The sequence below is a fragment of the Urocitellus parryii genome, chromosome 7 (assembly GCF_045843805.1).
Source record: "Urocitellus parryii isolate mUroPar1 chromosome 7, mUroPar1.hap1, whole genome shotgun sequence".
NCBI classification, from domain to species: Eukaryota; Metazoa; Chordata; class Mammalia; order Rodentia; family Sciuridae; genus Urocitellus; species Urocitellus parryii.
The window spans coordinates 11,356,670-11,380,072 of NC_135537.1; the positions used below are offsets into that span (position 1 = coordinate 11,356,670).

The window sequence follows — 23,403 nt, forward strand, 5'->3', positions numbered from 1 at the left end:
TGGCATTTGCTCTTTATGGCTTTACTCATGACTCTCTTGGTCATTTTGTTCTCTCTGCAACCCATCCTTCATTTCTGCTCCTGTTTCCAAAACTAGAAATTGGCCCTAAGATGACTTTTTCCGAGAAGCTTGCCTTCAACCTGTCCTCCCAGACTAAACATCAATTATTTAATCTTTTTTGCTTCAGTGATATACCATGTTTTGGGGGAAAGTTTTTAGAAAATGAAGCTGAAGGAAAAAAAAATAACACATTTTTCTCACTCAAAAGATGACTGAACTTAGGTATCCCTGGTGTGCACATCAGTGGGATCACACTGTAGGTAGCACTTTCTTTGCATTAGGCTCAGATCTGTTTGCTTATTCGTAGAGCAGCACCATCCAGTGGAGCTTCCTGCAGTGAAGGACATGTTCCTATTCCTCACCTCAGCCATGGGTTGAGAAGGAACAAGCAACTGGAAATAGTGTGGCATGGCTGCAGGCCAGCAATTTCTGTTGTTAATTTTGTTTTTTATTTTATTGCTTTTTGGTTTCCTTGTTGGTGGTTTTGTTTTGTTTTACAATAGGGATAAAACCCAGGGGTGCTTTATCCAACTGAGCTGCATCCCCAGTCCTTTAGGGTTTTGTTTTGAGACAAAGATCTCACTAAGTTGCCGACACAGTTCTCCTGCCTCAACCTCTCAAGTCTCTGGAATCACAGATGTGTGCCCCTGTACCTGGCTTGGAGCATAAAGTTTTTAAGGGAAAATAGTAGAAGTTAAAATCAGAAAAGTATTCAAGGGACATAACATACAAGTTCTTTAATTCTGTATGAAGAAGTTTCACTTGCATCCCTGTAGAATGTGGTGAGAACCTGAAAATGAGGACTTGAATATGTTTTCCAGTTAAATAGTTGACCAAAAAGGTGTCTTTCCCCCTGTCCCTTTTGCTGGAAGCCTTTATAAAATAGTGTTTCTCTTAATTTGGTAAAATTTTTCCACCAAAAGATTTCAGCCTTAAAGAATGCTGGCACTTGTAGAACTTGAGAAACCACTGTGAAGGCCAGTTCTGATAGGTCGTCTTATTGGCAATGAACGTAGAGAAGAAGTGTAAAATGTAACCTAAAATATCTTGCTGTTGCTTCATTTGCGGGCAGTTGTGGAGCATCTGCATTGTGTAGGGCTGGCTGTGATATGGAGATAAGATAGTCCTCATTGTCTGTAGGGAGACAGAAAAACAGATACAGTCCATGGAGAAATAATGGACAGTGGGGGCATGATTAGAGAAGCTTCCAGTAGAGCAGTGGAATTCGTAAATACCAGTGTCCTGCAGCTTATTATTGTACTAAGCTGATGTCACACACTGGGCCCCTGAGGGGAGTGCTCTGCCTGCAGTAGGAAGTCTCCCTCTGGTGTCGACAGCAAGGGTGCCGAATCAGGGAGGCCTGAGTCTCAGTCGTCTCTGTGTGAACAACCTGAGCAAGTCCAGTGCTCTCTCTCCTCCATGTACCCTTCTTAAAAACAGGGATGAGATTGAAGTGCTTCATTTATTCCGCTGGCGTTAGCTCTTGTTAGGATTCAGGCCTTTCTACCTATGTGCTGACATACCGTTGCTTTGAAGTCCTCTGTTTTAAGCATGTGTTGGAATACAGATCCCTCTGGGGGACTGAAAGAACTTTGACTTCATGGATGCCAGTGGTTAAGATGTTTTTCTTTCTTGTATTCAAATGTGGCTCAACCAGGAGGAATTGTTCTACGTGTAGATGGGTGGACACATTATGAAATCATCACGTGAGGACTGCAACAGTAATTTGCAGTGACTATGATATTAGATGTGAACTGCTAGCCATAATTTGTTGGTGGTGCATCTTTACAAAATACTGAAATTTGTTTTATACTTGTTTTGTGAAGATAAATAAGAGGGTCTGTGTTTTCAGATTTTTCAGGTAATTATAGTTCTTTTTCTTTTTTACATTGCTGATAAACTGCCAATGTTTTGTATTATAGTTTCTTCCAAGATGGCTTGAAAACAGCTGATAAATTGAAACAGTACATTGAAAAACTGGCTGCTGATTTATATAATGTAAGTTCTCCCTGCAATACATGCATTTCAACTCATGGCAAACATCAGTAAATTTGAAATCTGTTCGAGAATGGTATCAAAAGCAGAAAAGCTTAAATGATCCTTCTGTTTAGCTCAGAGCAATTACCACTGGTCAGATACTCCTCCTATGCATCTTTGGGGTGCATGGGAGGAACAGGAAGGGGAGTATATAACCTTTGGTTCTAGATGGTTCTCTGTTCAGGACTACATAGCTTCAAATTTCAATGCCGGTTAGTCAGGAGCAATTTTTGGCCATGGAAGGATATAAATTACATAACTGTCTGAGTAAGCAGAGTCATGGATTTATTTTGCTTTTTTTTTTCTTCAAAATATCAGTGTTTCACTTTTTTAAACCAAAAGGAAAACTTTTCTGGGGAAAAAAGCTAAATATAAACATACAAATGGCAAATTCATTGCCTACACGAAGTTCTTTGTAAGCAATATTAAAAGAATGTATTTTATGAATCTGAGGAAACATCTTCAGATAAGGTTTTGGCATTGTAAATAATGCCTTATATAGATTGAACATCCTTCATCCAGACATCCAGATTCCAAAATCTGAAACTTTTGGGGCACTGACTGACATGACCCTGTGACAGGTCACAGTCAAAATGTAGGTGTGCTAAAAATACTGTAGAAAATTACCTTCAGCCTATGTTTATAAAGTATATGTGAAATAAAAGTGAATTTCATGTTTAGATTTGTGTCCCATCTTCAAGGTATCTCATTATATTGTGCATATATTCCAAAATTCTAAAAACAAACAAAAAAACACTCTGGTCTTAGATAAGGAATTTTCCACCTATGTTTTTAATGTAACTTTGAAAGCACATAGAATTTATTTTGTAATTTTCTTTTAATAGTTTATGTGGTTCAGATTACAGTTAAATTCCAAGTGATTTTTTTAAAAAGCAGGAGTCTCTTGTCCTCACATGGTGTGGCATGAACCTTCCTTGTGCACTGGCCCATGGGATTCCTGGTTGTCCGTGTGCTTCTCTTCCGGCCCATCTAATCTCATCGTGGTATTCCTACCTCCACACTTTGAAAAGCTAGAAGCAGTGATCTCAGTATTATATCAGTTTACCTTCCTGCTTCAGGGTTTTGCCTCGCCTGGATATATTATTTAATAAGGCAGCATGGTGCATTGTTCATGAATTCCAGAACTCACTGGTACTTCCTTAGGATGAGAAGACCATGCCTCTCATATCAAAAATAAGACTTTGGGAAGGACTAATAAGAAAATCTACTGTGTCATTGAATTGTTTGATGAGTGCTATATTTGGATAAATCAAACTCTGCTCATAAAAGTATAAATGATAAGTAACAGAAGATGATTTTTTCTTTCATAGATAAAACAGACCCAGGATGAAGAAAAGAAACAGCTCACTGCACTTCGAGATTTAATAAAATCCTCTCTTCAGCTTGATCAGAAAGAAGTAGGTGGTTTATATGTTCCCAGCAGGGCTAACAGTGTAAGTGAGGCTGCTTATGCTACTGATACCCTTTCTGTTTCCTGCTCTGCAAAACAGGCACATTTATGGCTTCCTTCCAGGGTGGTTGTGGGGACAAAGAGATGTGAGGGACCAATGGGCACCTACAGTGATGCCCAGTGTAGAAACTCTATTTTAGTTTTCTTTCCATTATAAAAAAAGATACCCTGATCTACAGTTCTGTGACTCTGCCCTTGAAGGAAAGGCAGTATACCTCATGTTGCTAAACCTTATATCCAGCCAAAGGGGCATGTCTCATTTTGCCAGGGAAATAAGGAAATATTGTGAGGCAGAATCCTACAGAAGCTTTGCCCCATAAACAGAAAAATTTGGGTAAAATGTTCCTTGGATATTGAAACAAAGTATACAGTGCATGGTAGATGTTAGATGACTGCAGTAACCTTAATTATAAAGGTCATTTGTTCAACCATTCAATTAATACCTACTGTGTGCCAAGCACTGTTTGAGGTATTAAGCTGCAGTCCCTTCCATCAAGGAACTCATTATCTAGACTGAGTCAGAAGCATGAACCCATTAGTCATGCCTAAATCAGTATCAGTGCTATTCAGGAGTTATTGGGAGGTAGGTTGCAGCCAGAGAAAAACTCAGAGGTAGAAGACTGCAAACAGTTTGAAGCAGGGTAGGTAGAATAAGAAGCAGTGGGTTTCTGAGATAAAAACTCAGTTCTGATTATGAAGGACCTTGAATGTTGGATTTCATAATAAGGGAAAATTGAAAAATAAGTACCGTTTGTTACATGGAAGAAAGTCAAATGTGCCTGTTTATGTTATGAGATTATTATGGATTAAATTTAAGTATTCAAATACAATATTAATAGTCATTTTTTATATTGTCAATTTCTCATGCTATCTCACAACAGTAGCATTCTCACTTTTTCTAATTCCTAAAATTTCTGAAAAGAATTTCTGAGTCCAGAACAAAGATGAAGCAACCGTCCTTAAAGTGTGGGAAGCCCTGCGACAGCCACAGGGGGCCTATGCAGCAACCCTGGAGGTTTTCCTCACTGAGTGGATGTAACTTGCTGTTCTTCAGCTTTTCCAATGCAGTTTTTATATGCTTTGGGGTTTTCTCAGGTGAAAGTACCTGCTCACCTGTGGAGAAGGCATGGTGGCCAGGAAGATCTGTGTGTTCTGAGGCAATGTCTGTACCCAGCATCTCAGGCGCTTCCTGCACCTGTGATCTGAGGCCTTCCTGAGCATCAGATTGAAAATCATTCCCACCACACACCTTCTTAGAGAAGATGTCTCCTCCCTGAGTGATTTCTCAGTATAAAATCTGTTGAAGGACTCAAATGGCAGGGGGCCTTGGGTAGATTGTATCTGAGAGAAAAGTGAGAATTCTTACTGGTATGCACTTAACCACTTGCTATCTTTGTTTTGTCAACAGGATTACCTCTTCCTATATATGGATACTTTATTGGAAAAAAAAGTCCCTTTTTTGTTTTGCATAGAGACTAATGTATTCTGCTTAAGCTAACTAAAGAAAAAGTTTTCTCTAAACAAAAGGAATATGTACATGATGCAAAGCAGATGTTTTGATTTGTTTTAATTCTACCCCAGATTAATAAATAAGTTTCCATTAGCAGCATATCCAGAGTGTTTTACAAGAAAAATTGATCTTTCACAACATACCTGTCCCTTTCACATGGCTCTTTATTATCTCTTGTTGCAAACTATGTTTAGAAGCTAATGATTTTTAACAAGTTAGATTAAATGTGAGAGGAGAGTATCCACCAGAGAGTTCTCATCATTGTACTACTTTCTGAACAGTGTAAAGTAATATAGAAGGTTACCTAAGAAATTAAAAACACCCAACAAATCTTTTAGCCTGTCTCCCCCACCATGTTCTAACATGGCTCCATTGAAGGAAACTTTAAAATTTTTAATTGTGAATAATATTCCCAGATTTTTGGAAGGCATTTTTTTTTCCTTGTCAAAATCAAATTAAGTCTTTATTGTCTTTTGGCAGGTGTTCTATGAAATTAGTTATCTTAACCTCTTACAATAGAATAGCCTAACCTCCCAAAAGAACTATTTGTTCCCTAACTATCTTTAGGGTTATAAATATTCTATTTTCAGTGGTGATGTCTGTCAGTCATATTCAGAGTGTACTGAATCATTTCAAAAATTGATAGGCGCTGAATCGCCATCACAGTGTGATTTGCAAGTTTGGGGGATTCCATGCATTGCTCTTCTCTGTCTACTTTGCAATATCTGGCACATTGCTGGGCACCCCAGAACTGCTTAATAAGCATTTAGTAAGACAAAACAGAAGGGATCTTTGCCCACTCATCCACACGCTTAATTGAAAATTGAAGCAGTAGAAGTTTGGTTTTGAATTGAATACCAGAAACATTTATAACCCCCATTAAATCAGTGAGTATGTGTAATTGCTTGCAGTTTAAAGAGATTGAGATTTTAGTCCTTAATAATAGATTTTATGTTAATACGGTTTCAGATAAGAAAGTGATTTGTCTGCACTACTAATAAGAGGATAGGAAATTGAGCTAAAAATAATAGGGCAATTTCATTCTATAGTTTACATTTCCTGCCTCACATCATGAAATTTCCCCAAGGATTTAAGTTCATTCTTTGTTTGTAATATTACATATATTTGCCCAAATGAGTTTTCCATTTTCACTTCTCTTTTCTGAATACATACTTCTGTTATGCTATGAATGAATTCGGGATCTATTTCTTCAGTTGTGTTTTTATATGATTGTGTTGATGATTTTCCAATACCTACTTTCTCAGAAGAGAAAATCCTTTTCATTTATTTATAGTTCTCTGCTAAGCCACCTGAAAGGCTATCATGTCTCCACGTGTACAAATGATAATTGATAGAACTTTATTAAAGCCATGAAACTCACTAATAGTCATTTTGGTATTACTGATGCTTGACTTTTGCCACATATTGCTTCTTTCTGTCAGTTTAATAAAATCAAAGCCTAGAATAAGGCATTTTGTTCACCCTTAGAAATATGTTTGCCTGATGTACAGCAAACCCATTCAACTCAAGCACTTGTTATTTAGAATTTAAAGTGTATGTGGGCAAATAATAAATTATATGTAAGGAATGTTTTCACACCAAGTTTAAAGATTATAATAATTTTCATACCTTATTCATCTGAATCCATGTTTAGAAAAATGTATGAGTACTTTTATTTTTAAAACTTAGACTTGTATTTTAAAGGCTATCAAATGAGTCAAGTTTAGAGACGGTTTTAAGAAGATATCCAAGGAGATTTTAGATTTTGTTTTTAATGTTTCTGGGAGACAGGGGAGGTCCCTGACTTTACATCAGTAGTTGTAATTCTCGTGTGATTTCACTGGAGTAAAGCAGAGAGCTTTGTGGATTTCACTAATCCCTGCCCTTATTTTGTCCCGGGCCTCGGTTTCTGCTACCTGAGCTGATTTTCAGTCCTAATTTTTCTTTGTCAGGTTATAGTGCCTCCCTCAAGAAAATTGTCCCAGAGCTGGGGTTGTGGCTCAGTGGTAGAGCACTCGCCTAGCATGTGTGAGGTATTGGGTTTGATCCTCAGCACCACATAAAAATAAATGAATACAATGAAGGTCCATCAACGCTAAAAAATATATATATATTTTTTAAAAAGAAGAGGAAATTGCCCCAACTGTTCCTAGGAACTGTAGCTGGAGGCACTGGGAGGGCAGGGTCGCTCCTCTGCCTGTCTGGCATGTAGTCCAGTCCCTCAGTCCTGTCTCCATCCAGAAAGCATAGGAATGCCTACCAGGGAGGAGTCCGTGAGCTCAGTTACTATGCAGTTCAAGGCTCTGACCCTGTTTAAAGGTAAACATTTAGGAGAGTTTCACAAGAGATTGACAGATTTCACTCCATGCCCCACCCCTGCCCATGTTAAAATTGTCTAGTTATACATGAAAGGAATCTGGATTGTTAGAGAAATTACTCAAGAGTAAGAAAGTGACTTGAATCTGTGACCTCTTTAACATCAGTCAGCTTGCCTGGTATATAGTTGGCTCTAGCTACTTGACGAGAGAGCAGGACAGCAACGTGGTCAGAGTGTGAGCGTCCACCTGCACGTCAGGACTGCATCCTCTGTGGGCCCTCAAGCCCTCTGTCCAGGCTTTTAGGTTTGAACACAGAATTTATCACGACTGGAATAGCCTCATAAAGGCGCACTGTCATAGAAATTTTCCCCCCACTAATTTGCCTCACTGATCCCACACTGTTTGACCCAGAGGACTGAATGTCTGAAAGAAGCCACCCTGGCCTTGAAGTGTGTTGTACACATCCATCAAGAGATAACCAGTGCGGCTGGTTGAGCTTCCCACAGCACCACCACATTTTAGGTGTTTCTTATAAACTGGATGTATGCACTCAGCTCTCTTTATTTGAACTCTTACAATCTATGGCTCTTCTGAAGTTTTCTAAGTAAATAATTTTGAGTTTCACAGAGTTATTGATTCCCTGACCACACGCATTGAAGCTTGTCAACACTGCATCTTGGTAACCTATACCTCATGTTCTTCCATTCTGCTATATTTCTGCTGTCACTCAACATGGCCCAGCAGAACCCTATAGGTATAAGATATTTACTGTCCCGTCACCCAAGGATTATCATGATTCCAAAGGTACACGTTTGTGTTTTCTGGTATTATTCTTACAGCAGTGTTCTCTTTGTGCATTATATGAAATGTTTAAATTATAAGTGTCAACGTTTTCAACAAAATTAACTGTATTTTCCAACATTCTGCCTTTTCTCTCTCTGCTTTTGCCCTTCCTGATCGAAGTCTAGGAGAGTAAGTCCATACTTCCTGTGAGAATGTATTGTCCTACTTCCATGTCTAGACACCCATGTTGTCATGCTACAGTCCAATACGGTTCACTTGTTTCTTAGGCTTTCACAACGTAGTGGCCGCTTGGCCACACAGTCCTTAGAAACTGTGGTGAGGCACCAATGGCATGCCCCCATGGGTTGCCCGGGTTTGCTTTGTGGTCCACCTGTCTTTCCATTGCTTCCTGTGCTTGCCTCTGCTGTTTGTGTAAACTGGGTTGAGTCGTTCTGGTAGCCCACCAGTGCCCTGTGTGTGTTTGAACTCACTTCAGAGTAGAGCTGGGCTCTGAACTAGAAACAGGAGACCCAGGCCCAGCCCTTCCTCGGACTGGCTTTGTGACTGGCAAATGTTTTGCTGCCCTTTTCCTCCTCCTAAAACCAAGGCAAAGACCTCACAGCTCTCAAAGCTTCATAATTCTTAGACCAATGGGCAAAGGCTCAATGGCAGGATAGAGTCGAGGATTTGAAAATTGTCTCCAGCTTTAGCTTAATTAGTGGTTTCTATTTTCTAGGATTCCCAGAGCCGGCAAGGAGGGTACAGCATGCATCAGCTCCAGGGCAATAAGGAATACGGCAGTGAGAAGAAGGGTTACCTGCTGAAGAAGAGCGACGGGTGTGTATGGGCCCGGCGTCCCAGGGTGTGATGGGCATATTTACTGAGGGCTGTTAACTAGCAATTTTTTCTAGCCTCTCAAATTGGAAAACACACTTAAATGTTTTCTAATGCACTGACTTTCTTCACATAAGTCTGAGATTTAACCTGCTGTCTTTAAAAAAAAAAAAAAAAAAAGCAGTAGTAGTTGTGTGGCCCCTCCAAATGGCACCTGTCACTTGTAACCTGTACTTTTAAGAAGGCAAGAAGTGAGAGGCCCTCCTCTCTACTGTTAGTTATTGCATTGTTCTCTGCCTGGGAGGTGCACCTGGCCATTCAAACCCCAACCTCGGGGGTCACCTTGACCTTTTCTGTTACAGCCAATCTGACAAAAGCCCTTCCATTCTAACTCTAAATATAATGCACCTCTAGCCGTCTCTGCTGCCCAGAGATGGTCCACTAACATCTCTCCTGGACTGTCGGTGCCACCTTCTAACTGGACTCTGTCACTGTCTTCTCCCTCTCCAACTCCCCTCTAACAGCTCTCAGAGTGCTCTGGTCTGGTCTTTTTTTGGTTGGTTGGTTTTTGGTACAGGGAATTTATCCCAGGGCCAGTTTATCACTGAGCTATGTCCCCAGTCATTCTTATTTTTGAGACAGGGTCTCACTAAGTTGCTGAGGCTGGCCTCAAATGTGTACCCTCCTGCCTCAGCCTTCCAGGTCACTGGGATTAGAGATGTGCACCACCACACCTGGCCCAGAATGGTCTTTTACACATCCAGCACCCATGTCATTCGTTCACTTACATTGCTCCAGTGACTTCCCTTTGCATACAGAGTGTCTTGCCTGGTCTTTCTCTTCAGCCTCCTTGTTCCACTTTGTCCCCTGGTCCTGCCACACTGGCCTCTGTTGCTTGAACAAATGATCCTATTTAGCAGTAAGTGCTTAACTAGACTCTTAAATCATTTCCTTTACTAATTGGCATCCATTTTTAAAAGAAAACTCCTTGCTTTCTGACTGCTTGTGGGTATATGTTCTTGGCCTTATCTAAGCTATAGGTGTTTTATTGGTTTTGTTTGTTGAAATTGCAGCCATTTCTCTTACAAATTTCTGGTGTTGCTGTCTTTATGCTCATTCTATTCATGCTTTCAACAAGTATCTTTTGAGAATCCTCTGTGTCTAGGACTCAAGGAACCTGAAATATATAGCATTGAGCAAAAGAAATCCTTACATTCTAAAGAAAGAAAAAGGCAACAATGTACTATTGCATTTCTTTCAAAGCAGAAGTATAAAATAATCGAATTTTTAAGCGCTGTCACCTGAAATCACCATGATTTTCTGGAAATTAGAGTTGCCTATTTCTGAGTGGTTAACATCTGCATGTCCCAGGAAGATCAGTCTTTTCATCAGTATTGTTTAGTCCAGACCCTAAAATGCTCTTTTGTGAGCATCTGCTGAGTGCCTACCCTACTGCCAGAGACCCGTAGTCATCTCTGTGACTGACATCATACAGACAGCAATTACAAGAGCCAGATTTGAACCTGCATATCTGACTTCACATCAGGAGTCTCCCCTTCATATTTCAAAGTGGCCATTACTGCTGTCAACCACTCTTGGCGCACCCAAAACAAACTAGCATACTCATCCTTCCACATGCCTTCATACATTTCGTAGGCATACAGCAAGCACTCTAGTGTGTGAGGCAGTCTGCTGGTGCTTGGGGGTAAAAGGTAGGTGAGATATGGCTTTCACTCTCACCCTGCTGCAATCTGTTGGCAAGAGATAAGGGAAGAGCTGTTGCATCTTAGAGTTGGGAGGTTGGAAGTCAAGTGGTCCGAACTCCTAATAATTGCTCCAGCAGCCCAGGTGAATCGCGATAACCCAGAGTTGCTGGTGGTTACTTCTGTGGAAGAAGATACTGCAGTGCCTATACCTGAAGACAAATTCATTTGCTAATAGTAACCACTGATATGTTGTGATTTTCTCCTAAGGGTCATTTGCATTAGTAATTTCTGACCCCAATTTAAAATGTTTCTGTTTCTTAAGGATTGTTACACAATTTGAAAACCAATTAAAATGTCTAATAATTTAAAACTTTATGATCTAGAGGCATTTATTAAGAGGCATAGGAGCAATTGTTTTACATATATTTTCTAAACATAATCCCAGAAGGAGGGCATTATTATCTTCATGATACAGGCAAGGAAAATGAGTCCCTAAAAGGTGAAGTAACATGAGTTAGGTGACAGCTTTGCTGGGATTATGCTAGACAATAACATGGGATCCAAAACCCAAATGATCCAGCATCAACATCGATACACACTGAGTCGTGCAAGGCTACTTTTTAATAGAAAAGAGCTGTAGAAGATTTACAAAGATCAGGAGCTGCTGTTCTCAGTTGTGCAGGGGCATATCTTAATACTCTCCTCCTCCTGGCGGTCTGCAATGCCTCATTAGCAGTCTCTCAGCCAGAAAGGTCAGTGCTTTTGTGTCAACTTTCCTCAGCTTCATTAGCTGTGCAAGAGAATATGGGTGTTTATTTTATGATTCCTTAATACACATAAGAAAAACTGATATATAAAAGCTTAACTAAATAAAATGAGTAAACTGAGCAGGGAGAGTTTACCCAAGGTTGAATAGTTTGACAAGTTGGTGGTTTGGTATTTTGAAATGTGTTGCTAGGAAGGATGGTGCTGGCTTTGGCTTAATGTACAGGGACTGCCTCTCCCATCTTCACAAGCTTCTGTGAGAGTAAAACAAGATCAGAACCACTTATAGATAGCTGGAACCATTAACCAAACTCAGGCATTTTCATTTGATAGATATTAGCGCTAATATCCTAGTTAGTACTTGCAAAAGAAAGTTAGTACTTGTGATTTAGCTGTGATTTGAGGATATTAGCGCTAATATCCTAGTTAGTACTTGCAAAAGAAAGTTAGTACTTGTGATTTAGCTGTGATTTGAGGATATTAGTGCTAATATCCTAGTTAGTACTTGCAAAAGAAAGTTAGTACTTGTGATTTAGCTGTGATTTGAGGATAGTTCTTAATTAGTGGTTCTAAACTATCTCCTGAGGAGACTAGCATTTTGAGCATTGTGTTCAGTTTACATCTAGTCAAATGGAGTCAAATTCTCATCATGCTCTGAAACAAACTATACTTCTGGTAGTTACATATATAAGACAACAGTGTTATCTGTGTTGGTTTTAAATTTATGTTTTGGCAGTTTCCTTAGAGTATTAATTTATGATGGAAAAGAAAATGCAAGTTACAATTTTAAAGATCTGGGAAAGATAGAATGGTCCTCTCTGGTGTCATTTGTTTCCATGGCAACAGAAGGCCTGCACAACCCTCTCCCAGGCCAGGGAATCCTATTCCCTGCCCATTTCTGCCTCCCCTGGGGAAGTGGTCCCAAGCAGCAAAGCTGCACCTGCTGCGTGTGCACAGCTCTGCCTGACACTCAGCCTCTTAATCGCACCTAGAGCTTCACAGGAAACTCCAAGTTGAAATTAGTTCTCTTTGGAGGTTTCCATCTTCAGCATCATCATTTTTTTTTCAAAATATCACAACTCCTTCAGATGGTTTGACCACAGTTGGCTCCTGTATGAATCAGGAACAGTTCTCTTTCCAGGGGCTCTGGCATCATTTTAGCATTGGAAGACCCCGAAGGGGAGGTGTACGAGTCACCAAAACTAGATCATCTTGTGCCTTGGACCCTCAGCTCGTTTTCCTACATCTGAGGCAGCCTCACCCCCGTTCTTCTCCTGCATGACAGACTTCATAACTTTTTAAAATTCATCTAATTGTAGAATTAATCAGTTAATAGAGCCTTTTGGTAACAGATTGACAGATATGGTGATAAGCATTACTAACATAATGCCTAATATAGGTCTGGGCCCCCTTTCCAGAGAATAGTATTTTTACCTATATTGTAACCATAATTGATTTTTCATTCTCCTGCTATTAAATTTCTGTAATTTCTATTTCTCATTTTCACCATCAAAAACAGTGTTGTAATGAGCATCTTTGTTATGCCTACCTGTCTGAATTACCCTCTAGCTGGGGTATAAAAGGCAATCAGAATTTTCTGATTTATGTAACTTAAGGGGGGGTCAGGATTTTTTAATTTTGGAGTGGGGTTTTTTGTAATTCTTGTTCATCATACCATATGACTGTATGTCCCAGATGACTCAGACACTATTTACACTTCTGTTGGGCTTGCTTCCTAGGATCCGGAAAGTGTGGCAAAGGAGGAAGTGCACCGTCAAGAATGGAATTCTGACCATCTCACACGCAACTGTAAGTGTGTCTGTGGTTTTCCTGCCTGTTTGTTACACTTTCAGCCTCCTGAGCCAGAAAGCTCCTGAGGCGATGTAACCACACTAAGGTTTTGTCCACATATGGTCATGTGTGGATTTGGGTCAGATCATTTAGGATATTCTCTTACAAAACATTGGTTTTATCTTGTCCTGTGGTAGCCTATGTCCTTCTGTGTCACCCCTAGAAACCATTTTTTTTGTTGTTGTTGTTTTCCCTCAACCCAAATTGGGTATTGTTTGATCTTATAATCTTATCTTCAGAAATACCATCGGCTGCTCTAGAAAGCCTAGTTCCTGCATTATAAAACTGATAGAGGATGTTCTTTGCATAGAAGAGTAATGTAGGAATGATGTGTGTAGAGATGTTCGGTCATGCTGGCCGCAAGAGTGCACATGAAACAAGTTCTGTTTTGCCTTTTTAAACTAGCAAAACACAAATGGGGTGGGGGGTTGTGCCTGGGATTGAGCTCAGGGACACTCAGCCACTGAGTCACTTCACCAGCCCTTTTTTGTATCTTATTTAGTGACAGGGTCTCACTGAGTTGCTTAGCGCCTTGCCATTGCTGAGGCTGGCTTTGAACTCATGATCCTCCTGTCTCAGCTTCCCGAGCCACTGGTATTACAGCTGTGTGCCACCATGCCTGGCTGCAAAAACTTATTTTTAATTCTCAAAGATGCAAGTGTCCTAATGGAAAATGTATCACTCAGTGGATGGCAGAGTTCATTCCAGGCGTGTTTAAAAATGTGTGTGCCATTTAACCCAGTAACGTCAGTTTGAGGGACAAATTCATGATTAAACTGTAGTAGCCTGTGCCAAGTGGGGCCCTTGAGTTAGGATAAGCAGTCTGTTGCTGACAGAATAGTAGAAACAAGGATGGGCATTTATGGCATTGGCAATTTTTCATTACAGCTGAGTTTATATCTCTCTATCAAGGAAAGGAAGTACCACTTACCTTCAGCCCTTGTGGTATCAGAACTTTCCTTTTACAGATAAAGAAACCAGACCCTAGATCTGAACATGACTAGTAACTGGTAGAATAAGAAATTCAAGCTTGGATCTATCCAGCATTAGTCCATGTGGTCCTGCTAATGTGTCTCTTCCTGTAGAGCCCAGCTGCTCTGCACTCTGAGCTCTCTACAGCTCTCGGTTCATCTTTAGCCAGGTACTCAGATCTAGACACACGGAAGATGCTTGGTACCTCTTGTGGCCTAGTACATGATGGATGGCATGCTTCCTAAAGATTGTAGTTCTCTATGAAACTTGAGCAGTTCCCTTCCTCTCTGTCCCTTTACCCCGAAGAACCCTGTGGTGAGTTCTGGCTGACAGCCCAGCTGAGATTTTTAACCATCATGCCCATTCTAGCCAGCCACCCATCCGAGAGCAGAAATCCCGCCTGCAGACTTGGACCCGTTAGGGGTTGCCACTGAGACTGTCTAGCAGTTGTTCATATATTCAGCATTGGTTAACTAAGTTCCATTCACCCATGTGCTGGCCTAAGCATCAAGTTACGTGGGTGGAAAATAGATAATTTGGACCTTCTCATCTTTAATTCCATACAGTTTATACTAGAGTGAAAGTTTCTGATCTATTTTGACTATTTAGATTGTGAGTTTTTTGTCAGATTTACCATGTGTCCCCTAATTTTCATGACCTTCTGCTGGAGAACTCTTCCCATGGATTTGCCTGGCTATGGCCCTCTCAGCAAGCATTTGAGAGCGACATGTGGCCTCACCTTGTTCTGTCCGTTTACTTTTCTTGTGAACTTGCTGTGGAAAGCAGAGCAGTGTGGCAGGAGATGAAGTGCATCAGCAGCACTGCTCGACAGTTATACAACCTTGGGCACATTGCTAAATATAGGAAATAAATGAGTTCTCTCTCACTCCCTTTTTCTTTCCTGCCAAAAGATGATGTTGTGGCTAAGCCAACAGTTTATGTGCATTCTTTCTAATTAACAACAGGTATCGCTGACCACATTGTTTGGTGGCTGAGAGAATGGGCTGTGGCATCCATCAGATGGGAGTCTGAATCCCAGCTCTGCCATTGACTGTGTGACCTTGAGAAAAGTGTTTAACTCAAAGATGATGTGGGTATCCAGTGAGACAGCCTGCTGTGTGTGCACAGAGTGGTCAGTCTCGCTGTTCTGTTAGCTCCTCACAGGTCACTGTCGAGCCTGAGCTCTGTTGATGATCCCCTCCTGATACAAACTGGGAGCTCTCCTGCCCAGAGCAGCCCAGGGCAAACAGGCTCCTCCCCAACTGCTGATTCCTTCCCTGAGTTCTGTTATTCTGTTCCCCACTTTCCATTGGCTTTAAGCCACTTTTTTGGCTGCCAGTTACATCACTTGTAATCATTCCTGCCTCCACAGAAAGATCTCTAGTCAGTTTTCCCCACTTTGTAGACATCATTGCTTACTTAGGATTAGCTTGAAAATCAGGGCCAGTAGTTCCTAGGAAAGCAAAAAGATGTAGTGACTGAAAAAGTGAGGGAAAGAGCCTTTGGTTCTTTATAATCATCAATACTTCCTAAATGTGCAGATTACTGGGATTCGCTGTGCTGTCTCCACTCGTGCATGCATCGTGCGCTGATCACACCCTCCACACTGCTACACCTGCTCTCTCGCCTCCCTGCCTTCCTCACTGTCCACTCCCCAGACCCTTTTCCAGTTCCTAACATTCCCTCTGCTGCTAGAGAAGAGTTTCTATTGTAAGAAAACTTGGGGCCTTAATTCAGGAGCCCTTAACACCGGAAAATTCCTCCAGCTTGCAGGCCACCCCCACCCCACCCCCAGTGAATGTCACCTTTGCAGATTGTTCTTATCATAGTGACTCAGGAGAGGACCAGGCTACCTTCAGATTAATGGCACAGTCTCTTTTGGCTTGACCACTTGAGTAATACCTGCTCCCGGAGTGATTCAACTCCCCAACTCACTATTCCATGGAGAAATACTTTCTTATGTACACCTGAAAGAATTGCATACAGCCCATCCCTAGATTTCACATTGTTTTTCATGTATTTATTCAAAGATGTGTTTTTATTTACTATTTAAGGTAACAGCACTGTAGGAATCAAATTTAGTGGGAATCTCTGCATTTGCTTTCATCATCTTCAACATCATCATCATCATCATCTCAGCTTATTTGTGAATATCCAGTACATTTTTCTACTCTTAACTGTTATTGTTTTTTGGGGTTTTTTTTTTTTTTTTTTTTTTTTTTTTGGTACTGAGGACTGAACCCAGAGGTGTTCTGCCACCTAGCTGCATCCCTAGCCCTGTTTTACTCTTAATTTTGAGACAGGGTTTTACTAAGTTGCCCAGGCTGGCTTTGAACTTGCAATACTTTTGCCTCGGCCTCCCAGGTAGCTGGGATTAAGGCTTACACTAGCATACCTGGTTGATATTAATATTTAATCATTTTTTCCCTGCTCAAATCCAGGGTCTTACTCATGCTGTACAAGGGCTTTACCTCTGAGCTACACCCCGACCCCATCCAGTACTTTCTAAACATAGTATAAAATGCTTTTTTTTTTTTTTTTTTTCAGAATTCCAACTATTAACAAATCTGTGGCAAAACTTAAGATTAAAGAAGCTTGTGTCAAGTCACTAAACCATTCTTAATAGATTTGGGTTTCACTGTGGTGGGCCTGGTACTAGGTTTGAAGTCTAAAGTCGTAATCCCCTGTTCAACCCCCAAGCAGGAGACCTGGGGCTGCTGCATGGAGTTGAGAGGAGGTGACTCTGCCAGTTCTTTCCTTTCTGGCCTCAGTGCTCTTTTCTTTGTGTTATACTAAAGCCAGGCGCTGGGTCTCACTTGGCTCCCTTGGCCCTGGTGAAGGTGGTTGGTGTGAACTGCCGTTCCCACTGGAGTTGACAAGCCCCAAAGCAGCTTCAGCTGCCATCTTACTCCAGTCTGTGCCTTTGAGTTGTTTGCATTTCCTTTTTTTTTTTTTTTAACTAAAAGCAGTATAAACATAAACAGTATAAATATAATAAAATAAATCATCAAAGAGATGAAGTATTAGAATTATAGTCTGACTACATTGTAGTAATCCTGTATAAAAGCCTAGGCAGCTGTGCTTTTCAACACCCTCACTCCCTGAATTAATTAACCTCAATGCAACGTGCTTTTCAGGTAATGGGTTGAAAAAAGAAAGAGAATTGCCTTTTATTGAGCACTTAGTGTTCCCTGCATGTGGTCTTCAGGAGAGTCCTCAGGATAGGCGCTCCTGCCTTCATTTCTCATTAGGCTGAGGTTCCTCAGTGGGAACCTTGTCTTGCTCATAGTGAATTCCTAATTCTAGCACATTGCCCAATATGTAGTTAGTGCTCAGTGAAGATTTTTTAAATGAAACTGCATTTTATGGATGAGTCTCAGAGATACCACACTTGGGGCCATGTAATTTATAAACTGCTGGACAAGTTCCAAAGCCCGTGCTCTTTCTACTAGACTGTAGGCCTCTCCTCAGATGCCAGATCATTGTGAGGTCTTTGAAACTTTCAAGACTAACAGCACTTTGGAACAAAGTCACTTCCCATGTCATTGAATCAGTCAGGGTCTTCAGATAGAGAAGGCTGCAAGGACTTTTAGGAGGGGAGGGGAGTGCTGGTCCTGGGGATAGTTCGAGGGCTCTAGGAGTTTACTCTTGAATCTGAAGACTGCCTAAATGATGTCTTACATTTTAAAATGCCTGTACATGCCCAGAGGATTAACAGCATAACAGCCATTAAATTCTTAGTCCCTGGGGCTGGGGTTATAGCTCAGCAGTTCAGCACTTGCCTCGCATGTATGAGCCACATAAAAATAAACAAACAAAATACAGGTATTGTGTTCAACGACAACTGAAAAAAATTCTTAGTCACTTGTTTCTCGATATGATGACATTAAAAGTACTTCAATGTCACATAGAAGTACAACAAAAAAGTTTGATGATTTAGTCAAAAAGAGTAGGCATCCCACTGGCCTAGACAGGTCCAGCACCTGCAGATAATGTGAGGGGCCACCTGCCAGGAGGCCCGTTGTCCTCAACAGGGAGATTCAAAGCACAGCCCTGGAATCCACCTGTGAGTTAGTGTGCGTTCACCTACTTACAGTGCATGCTTCATACTGAGCTTGTGCCCCGCTCTGTAAAACAGACTAACAGTAGTCCCTGTCTCTCAGTGTCTTGAGTATTAAATAAAATAATGGAATTAAAGGCTTTAGAGAGCTTGAACCACAAAAAGTGTTTCCTGAGCTCAATGGTTGTTATCACCTCAGTGAGCTGAGCTGGGGGCTGCTGCTTCTAGAACCTGGGAGACAGGCTACCCAAGCTTGAGCTCAGTCTCTGATGCTGAATCCAGGCGAGGATTCCCCACCTAGATAAAAGGGAGCCCTTGACAGTGCCTGATTGATGGGCATTTGTAAAGGTGAAATGAGTTCATTGATTATGAGTAACTAGAGCAGACGAGGGGTAGGACTGTGCTCAGTGCATGTTCCCTATCCGAACTGTTCGTCGTCTTCCCTAACGTGTTACTACCTCCATTTTAAATTGTGCTTTATTGGAATTCTTTTATACCCTTATTCCCTTTACCCCTTGACACATTACAAAGCCAGTTCGGAGTAAGTATTTTCTCATAGAAATTTAATTTCTGCCCGTTAGGCTTAACTGCGGTTCCGTCGCCTCCCAGGGCATTTCGTTAAGGCAGGGATTCGATGTGTCTCTGCTTGTCCTTGGGCTCTTCACATCAGTGGACATCTCCCCAGGACTACTGCTTTTGGACCTATGCAGAGCTCTGGAGATAACAGTCAGCTGCTGGGGCGTTGAAGGATGCACTGAAAGTGCTCCGGAAGCACAGGGGAGCCTGGCAAAGGACCACTCCTGTCCCTGAGTGGATCGGAACTCACTCCTGCCCATGGCTGGCCTTTACAGCTCTGAGGCTGTTCTAGACTCTCTCTGAGCCCACCTCTTTGTCCCCATTGTCACTAGGAGAAGAGAATCTTTTCATCAGTGGATTAGAAAGCAACACTGTGACTTCAAAGAGGGCAAACTGCAGCCAGTTAGACCCAGGCTCCACCCTTGACAAGCTGTAGAGCCTTGGGTAAGCTCTTCAAGCTTTTGGAGGCTTTGGTTTTCTCAAATATAAAGAGGACACACTTTGTTCATTGAAATGTTTTTGTTCGTAGCTGTCTAAGCCAGGCACTGGGCTAGACCCTGTAAGCAGGGATGAATCCGTAGCCCCTGCCCTCCCAGAGCTTGGAGTAAACAAAGGGTGGGGACTGTAGGGCAGCATGCAGGAGGCCATGATAGAAGATGGCGCAGCGGCTGCGATAGTGTGGGCAGAAAGGCTTTCTGGGCATTTAATGCCAAAGCTGGGGAGCAGCCAGCCCTGCCGCGGGGAGAGAGGAGCCTCTGCCCCTGAGCTGAGCAGCATGTTCCAGGAACTCAAGGGACAGTAGGACTCTGCAAGCTGTTACCGTCTATCTGCTGGGTAACAGAAAAGGAGAAGTCGGGGATAAACTTGAACTAATATTATTTCTTGAACCAGTATTATTTCAATTCTCTATTTGAACTGCCTGCTCCCCTATTTTAATAATAATTTTCTATTCTGTGTCTCTTCCGCCAGCTTGAGGTAGTGCCAATTTTCTGTCACAGTATCAACCGCCTCACCCTGCTGCCCTTGGGACCTGGGAACGCTCCCTTCCTTCTTTTAGACAAAATACCAGAATCGACTTTCATGGATGAAGTTCAAATGTAGCTAAGCTGAGCTGTAGTTCAGTTGTAGAGCACTTGCCTAGTAAATGCTAAATCAAGGGTTCCATCCACAGCATGGCAGGGTGGGGTGGGGTGGGGTGGGGGTAGCTGCAGGTGCAAAGGCACAGGTACTGAACGTTCTCCACAGCTGTGTTCACCAGCAGGTGGGAAAGGCTGTGTCAGTACCAGTAGAGGTATTTGGACATATGAAAAAACAAGTGTTTCCAAACTCAGGGTCACTGTGGAATATCGCTGTAGGCTTCTATTGCAAATGAAGACATTAACATTTACAAAGGGCTTCACAAATTCAAGTTCTATAAAATGTAAGTTTAAAAATGTATCTGCTTATACCTTATAGGTTATCTGTCCTTCTAAATAATACACCCAGTAGAGGTTTTCACTATTATGCATTCTGATGAAGGGTCTTCTCCTTTTCACTGTTTGAATCCCAAGATTACATATTAGGAGCATCAGCATAGTTTATTTCAGAGGAAAACCCATATCACTTACATCTCAATGAACTGTTACAACTGTTGGAAGAGGCTGCCCCTGGCTAAATGAGCCTAGTGAGTCTCTGCCCTGACAGCATATTAGACTGATCTGGAAATGGAGCCATCTTCCAAGACTCTGACTCAAAAGAAAATATTTAAAAGGACTGGAAATATAACTTAATGGCACAGCACCCCTAGATTCAATCCCCTACCCGCTGTGCTGCTCTTTGGCTTCCTGTCTGTCCATGAGATCCCCCTCTCACACACTGCCACCGCAATGGAATCTACCAGGAGGCAGTGTAGCCAACAGGGGGGGATTCACCAGAGCTGGCACCATGCAGTTTGAACTTTGGCCTCCAAAACTGTCAGATGAATAAACCTTTTTTCTTCATAAGACACCTAGCTTCCAATATTTCAGTGTAGTAATAAAACAGTCTGAGACACTCCCTGCGTGCCAGCCCTTTACATATGCCTTTCATTTGCCTTTCATTACACCTTCACAAGGAGGTAGGTCATCTCCATTTTAATGGGAAAAAGTCTGAAAGTCACGTAACCAATAAGTGCTGGAGCCAGATTTGAATTCCAGATCCTGGGCCACATCTCACAAGGAAGCAGAGCATTGGACACTTGTCCTGCATCCCTGAGTTCATTGCCACAGCAAAAACAGCTTTATTTTCTCTCTCCATGCTAAAGAGCTCAGAGGGGCTAAGGTGCTTGCTCCTGGCTCCATTTGTAATGCCAGGTCTGATTGCCTCCATGTGAGGTTTTTTTCCCTCCATTCTCCTCGGTACCCTGTTATATGAATAAATTGCTTTTTTAAATTAATAGAACATTGCTTTGCTTCAGACATACCAAACTTTCAGGAGCTCAGTTCCCAAAGTGTGACTCCATTAAAGCTAGGTATTGTGGAGCAGTCTCTCATGTGGGCATCAGAGAAGATCAAGCATTGCAGCCTTGATTTCTTCTTTTGGCAAATCCTCTGGAATAACAAGGGTGTCAGAGAGTTAATGCCTCCTAGGATTTAAGGACCTGCCAGATAAGTCTCTCCTGCTTTCATGTTGTACAGAGATTAGAGGAAACTCCTGCAAGAAACTTGTTTCATAAATGAAGAAGGGAGGATGAAATTGAAGAATTAAATTTAAAAAGAACCTTCAGATCAAAACCTCAGGCCTCGCAGCTTGTGAGGGTTGTGGTCTCAAAGCCCTGCCTTGGAGGTCCCACACACAGCGTGTCATTCTTGGTGCTTCCTGTGCAGCTCTGTAATTCTAGTAGAAAAGCCAGTAGAGAAGAACCTCATTAATGTAGAGCCCACAAATTAAAAAAGCATATCCACTTGGTTACAGAAGATGCCGTTGGTCGTTCAGGGATAAGAATAAAGAAAATCCTGATTTTACAATTTTGAAGGTAGAAAACAAAAGCCTTGCCGTCTGAAATCAGCCTGCTTTCATGCTGCCCTGCACCCACCCTCCCTGGTACAAAAAAAGTAAGGTTATTTAAAAACGCTCGGCCTTCATCAAATGCTCTGCTGGAGCTAGCTGTGACCTTAAGATGAAGTTAGTTAACCTCTCTGTGCCTTGGCTCCTCATCTGTTAAATGTGGGGCACTATGGTGGTGCTTACTGATGGGGCCGTTGTGCTAATTAAACAAACGTGTGAAACCCTTGGCATGGTAAATGCCACACACCTGTCAAGAGACTGTGCCCTTGCTCTGAAGGACAGACCCCGTGTGAGGATGAGATGGGTCTGGTAGACATTCTCAGCCACTCACTGCCTGCTCTGTGGACAGTGTATCTGGGATCTGGAATATCTCCCCAAGCTTGTGTACTGAAAGCCGGGTTCTCACATGCAGCGAGGTTCAGAGGTGGGGCTTTTAGGCAGTGATTGGAGGGCTCTGCCCCCGTTAGTGGACTAACCTGTGTGGCTGGATGGACTCCTTGGAGGCAAGACCTGGTTGGAGGAGCTAGGCCATTGGGGGTGGGACGCAGGACTCATGCTCTCCCCAGCCCCTTACTCTCTCTGCTTCCTGGCTGCCAGATTGAGCAGCTCTTCTCTACCAAGCCCTTTCACCATGATGTTTCCCTTGGAGCCAGCCGAGTAGGGACCAAGTCCTCTGAAACTGTGAGCCAGAAAAATCTTTCAAGTTCTTATTGTCAGGCATTTGGGTCACAGAAACATTAATCTAACACAGTTGACAAAATGTAATGAGAATATGTCCCTTAAAAAAACAGACCAGGTCTCAGATGTTGTATCATTGCATTTTTTTTATAAATATGGGAGGTCAGGAGGTTTTTGGTGTCTAACTCCTATTAGAGAATAAGGCAGAGATCAAAGAGGCTACTACAGTTAGGAAATGTGAATTTCAGAATTCTTCTTTTACTGACCCAAACTCTATACTGGCAAATAAGCCCTCAATAAATGTTTGTGGAAATGCTTTAAAGGATGAAGAGTTGTCAGATGCAGTAACAGCATCAGCCCCATAAGAGCTTCTTACCCAGAGCCCTGATCAACGTTTTCCCCCTATTTATATTAAAGCACTGTTTAATGCTGATCCTGAGAGGAACTACATTCTCCCAAAGGTAGAGTAACCCAGCTACACCACTCCTAAGAATTAAAACCAGGATATCATAGTGATATGCACATACCATGTTTATAGCAGCACCATCACAATAGCCAGACTATAGAACCAGCCGAGGCGTCCACCAATAGATGAATGGATAAAGAAAATGTGGTGCCTGTACCCAATGGAGTTTTATTCAGCCATTAAAGAATAAAATATCATAGCAGCACAATTCACAATAGCTAGACTGTGGAACCAACCTAGATGCCCTTCAATAGATGAATGGATAAAAAAAAATGTGGCATTTATACACAAT

General features: G+C 41.8%; 1 protein-coding gene across 1 annotated transcript in view; it reads left to right on the top strand.

The window, feature by feature from the left end:
- Nucleotides 1-23,403, top strand: part of Asap1 (ArfGAP with SH3 domain, ankyrin repeat and PH domain 1) — a 332,376-nt gene that overhangs the window by 251,408 nt on the left and 57,565 nt on the right. The window contains exons 10-13 of the mRNA XM_026407076.2: nt 1,983-2,058; nt 3,429-3,515; nt 8,916-9,016; nt 13,224-13,293. Coding sequence (XP_026262861.1) covers nt 1,983-2,058; nt 3,429-3,515; nt 8,916-9,016; nt 13,224-13,293 — 334 coding nt within the window. The remainder of the gene's footprint in view (nt 1-1,982; nt 2,059-3,428; nt 3,516-8,915; nt 9,017-13,223; nt 13,294-23,403) is intronic.